Here is a 4,571-nt window from a genome sequence, read left to right on the forward strand (position 1 = left end):
CAAAATCTGTGATGCAAACTACACAGAGGCGTGGGACTTGCTAAAATCTCGCTATAAAGTAATGCGAGTTATTGTTGAGGCACACCTCAGGGCGATAGCTGACGTTCGCAAGGCTTCGGGTGACACTGCTGATGCTATTAAGGGTGTTCTCGATGCAATTCAGCAACACATACGAGAGCTTAAAGCATTAGGGCGTCCCGTAGACTTCTGGGACGATTGGTTAGTACATAATACAGTAAATAAACTCGCGTTCGAAACCCGCAAGCAGTGGGAGTTATCGCTTATTAGCGATGAACCCCCCACCTTCGAACAACTGACAACGTTTCTGGAGATTAGGTGCCGCTCATTGGCAATGATTACCGCGCCTGTTCCGCAGGCAACAACTATTAAGCCGACGACGCATAAATACGCTGCGAAATCAACAAAAGTATTTCACGCAATTCCAGAGCAAAACCCCGCGCGCTGCATGTACTGCAATGCAGCTCATAAGATCTACTCTTGCGACAAATTTCGTAGTTTAGATTTTACTGCAAAATCTAAATTTATCAAAGAATCCAAAGCTTGCTTGAATTGTTTAAGTCCAGGGCATTACAAAGAACGCTGTAATAGCTCATCCGCTTGCCGAATATGTCATCAATGACACCATACGCTGCTTCACAGTAATACACATTCACCCGCCGCCACATCGGCTCATGTCGTTGATGCCATCGCTGCCGCTTCGAATCCCGCATCTGTAAGCAACCATGCAACTGGTTCATCTGCCACCGCTTTAGCAGTAAATAGCGCTGCTTCACACGTTTCGTCCTGCTTGAGTGCTGGTTCCATTCCGCTACCTGCAACGCAAAAATCAGTTATATTATCTACCGCATTAGTAAAGATTCGAGACTGCGCTGGTCATTGGCAGACAGCACGTTTATTGTTCGACACCGGGTCGCACGCCTCTTTTGTGAGGCATGTGTACAGCGTTTGGGATTAACACGTTCATCGTCTTCTGTATTTGTCACAGGAATTTGTTCATCGCAAGGCGGTCGCTGTAGAGGCGAAACGCTGCTCACGCTTTCGTCTAATTGTTCGGATAAATGCTACGATATTACCGCGCTGATTCTTCCGAAAATCACCAACGATTTGCCGACGCAGACCTTGAGTGTTTCTAGTTGGCCACATATCCAAGGCTCATTCCTAGCTGATCCAAATTTCGCGAAGCCTGGCCGCATAGACGTACTCGTAGGCATGGATGTAATGGATCAACTAATCTGTGTGGAGCTTCGAAAAGGTCCGTCTGGCACGCCTATGGCCCAGAAAACAGTTTTTGGCTGGACTTTATTTGGAAACGTTGACAGTCTTGGTTCGCCAACGCCTAGTTTGCAATCGCTGCATTGTGATGTGCAATTAGATCGAGCGCTCGCTAGGTTATGGGAGCTCGAAGACTCGCCGCAGAAACAGCATCTCACGCATGAGGAAAACTTCTGCGAGAATCACTTCAATTCTACACATCAAAGAATGCCGGATGGTCGCTTTGTGGTTGAACTACCACTTAAACCTAATACAGTATTGGGTGAGTCACGAAACTTCGCAATACGTAACCTGCTATGCATAGAACGAAGGCTCGCTAGCAACAGCGATTTGCGCTTACGCTACGATGAGTTCATGAGAGAGCTCATTGACATGGGTCACATGGAGGAGGTGTTTGAAACGACGAGTGAGGTGTATTATATGCCACACCACCCAGTCATTAAAGAATCCAGCGTTACGACCAAGCTGAGGGTAGCCCTCAACGCGTCCGCCAAAACCACCACGGGTAACTCGCTTAATGACGCATTGTTTGTTGGACCTCAGCTACAGCAAGATTTATATTCTATATTGCTGCGCTTCAGAACGCATCGCTACGCGGTAACCGCGGATGTAGCTAAGATGTATCGGCAGGTCTGCGTTTCGTCGAAACACGTCGATCTGCAACGAATCGTTTGGCGTCCAGATCCATCTTCACCCATTAGAGATTACCGCATGTTCCGCGTAACGTACGGGGTGGCCGCCGCGTCTCACTTAGCTGTAAAAGCGTTGCAACAAACTGCTAAGTGCACAACTAATGGGTGTAAGAAAGCGGTTGACGCGATCCTCAATGATTTTTACATGGATGACCTGCTAACTGGAGCCTCTTGCAAGTCACAACTCCGGTTGCTTCAACAAAACGTATCCGAAATTCTTCAAGAAGGCGGCTTCGAACTAAGGAAGTGGGCATCTAACTGCGCTGAGCTGAAAGAAATCATCTCCAAGTCATCTCAAACTATATCCCATTACATAGTCGACGGTAAGGACGTTCATGCGTTAGGCCTCATTTGGAACATAGAGGGCGACTACTTTACATTCGCAGTCGACCTAAAGGAGCCACCCGCTATTTTGACTAAGAGAGCCTTTTTGTCAGATGCCAGTATTCTCTTTGATCCGCTGGGCTTACTTGCTCCTGTGACAATATGCTCGAAAATGTGGTTCCAAGACATTTGGCGCGCTGAGGTTGGATGGGATGACTTGATACCAGACACAATAGCAAATCTATGGGTTGATCATCGCGTGCAGCTGCAGAAACTAGTAGACTTGAAGGTGAGTCGCTGGCTCGGTTGTGGAACGACTGCATCCTTTACTGAATTGCACATTTTCGCTGATGCTTCCGAGCGCGCTTACGCTGCAGTGATGTACGCACGCACCGTTCATAGTGACGGTCAGGTCACCGTTTCAATAATTTCGGCCAAAACCAAAGTGGCACCGATTAAAACTACATCTTTGCCACGCTTGGAACTGTGCGCTGCTCACCTCGCTGCTAAGTTAGTTAGAAGTGTGTTGCATAGTTGGGGTGATCTACGATACCCGTTATTTGCTTGGACGGACTCAACTATTACGTTGGCGTGGTTGCAAGCACACCCTAGCAGATGGGAAACGTTTGTCGCAAACCGGGTCGCTGATATCCACGAGATTCTTCCTCCGGAGTGCTGGAATCACGTACGCTCTGAAGGAAATCCAGCAGATTGCGCGTCTAGAGGTATGACTCCGCTAAAACTTCTGCACCATGAGCAATGGTGGAACGGTCCAGACTTTCTGAGTAGTTCAAACCAGTTTTGGAAGCAAGGCTTATCAAAAACGCACGTAACGGAGTTGGGTCTACGGAAGAAGGTTCATTCTCACGTCACAAACTCGGATCTTCATTGGTCGATAATGACTAAATACTCGTCGTACTCCAAATTACGGCGAATCATCGCTTACGTTTTACGTTTTATGCTCAATACCCGCTCTAGTATTCAACGCACTGGCGAAAAAAGATGTGGTCCTCCTAGCTGTGTTGAGATAGCTGAAGCTGAGCGCCGTTTAATAAGGTATACCCAACATTTTTTCTTTACTAGCGAAATTTTTCATTGCAGCGCAAAAAGGCCGATCCCGCTCCGCTGTAGCCTGTTGCGCTTGCAGCCGTTTCTCGACTCAAATGGTATTCTTCGAGTTGGGGGTAGACTGAAGTCCGCGGATGTCGCATATGATGCAAAGCATCCCGTCATCTTACCCAAGAATTCTCCGCTGTCGAAGCTAATCATATTCGACATTCATCGGTTCACTCTGCATGCAGGACCACGTTTAATGCAAGTGGTTTTGCTACGGCGCTACTGGGTTATTGGCGCCCGCAACTTGATCCGCAGTGCTTATCGCAAGTGCGTAAAATGTACTTATTTAAATCGGAATCTCGCTACGCAATCAATGGGTGATCTTCCTGTATCTCGAGTTACCTACGTCCGCTGTTTCATTCGCACCGCCGTAGATTTTGCCGGCCCATACATGTTTAAGTCCATCAAAGGCTATATTTGCTCCTTCATTTGTATGTGCACTGGCGCAATGCACCTAGAGTTTGTCGGAGATTTATCGACTTCCGCTTTTCTTAACGCGTTCAAAAGGTTTATTAACCGAAGAGGGTATTGCAAGACGGTGTTTTCAGATAATGGCACAAACTTCGTCGGCGCTGAGAAGGAACTTCGCAACAGATATGAGCAATGCATGGCAGACGGCAGACTACAATCTTTCTTTTCTGAGTCGAACATAGAGTGGCGTTTTAATCCGCCGACCGCGCCGCATATGGGTGGGTACTGGGAGACCGGTATCAAGCGCATTAAATACCACCTAAAACGCGTTTTGGGCGAAACTCTACTTTCATACGAAGAGTTTAGTACATTATTGACAGAAGTCGAAGCATGCGTGAACTCCCGCCCGTTATGTGAAGGCACAACAAGCGCAGTCGACCTCGAAGCGTTAACCCCAGGGCACTTTATCGTTGGGGAGCCGCTTAAGTCAATCCCAGAACCTGAGGGTCAAGGGTTCTGCGGAAATCTTTATCAACGTTGGCAGTTAATTTCCGCAATAAGGCGGCATTTTTGGCGTCGTTGGAGAGATGAATATCTTGTCAGCCTGCAACGTCGCACAAAGTGGTTTCGGCCAACACGCAACTTCGAAGAAGGAGATATAGTAGCTGTGTTCAACGAGCCTACTCCACCTACAAAGTGGTTACTAGCGAGGGTAATTCGATGTCATCCTGGAGC

General features: G+C 47.6%; 1 protein-coding gene across 1 annotated transcript; it reads left to right on the top strand.

The window, feature by feature from the left end:
- Positions 1-61: 61 nt before the first annotated feature.
- LOC118756877 lies at positions 62-2,598 on the top strand (the record flags this gene model as incomplete). Its single annotated transcript, XM_036491611.1, has 2 exons — positions 62-512; positions 1,007-2,598. Coding segments are annotated over exons 1-2 (2,043 nt in total), but the record flags the coding sequence as incomplete, so codon positions are not given.
- Positions 2,599-4,571: the final 1,973 nt, after the last annotated feature.

This window comes from Rhagoletis pomonella, unplaced genomic scaffold (genome assembly GCF_013731165.1).
Source record: "Rhagoletis pomonella isolate Grant_MI unplaced genomic scaffold, Rhpom_1.0 Rhpom_scaffold_12672, whole genome shotgun sequence".
Classification (NCBI taxonomy): domain Eukaryota; kingdom Metazoa; phylum Arthropoda; class Insecta; order Diptera; family Tephritidae; genus Rhagoletis; species Rhagoletis pomonella.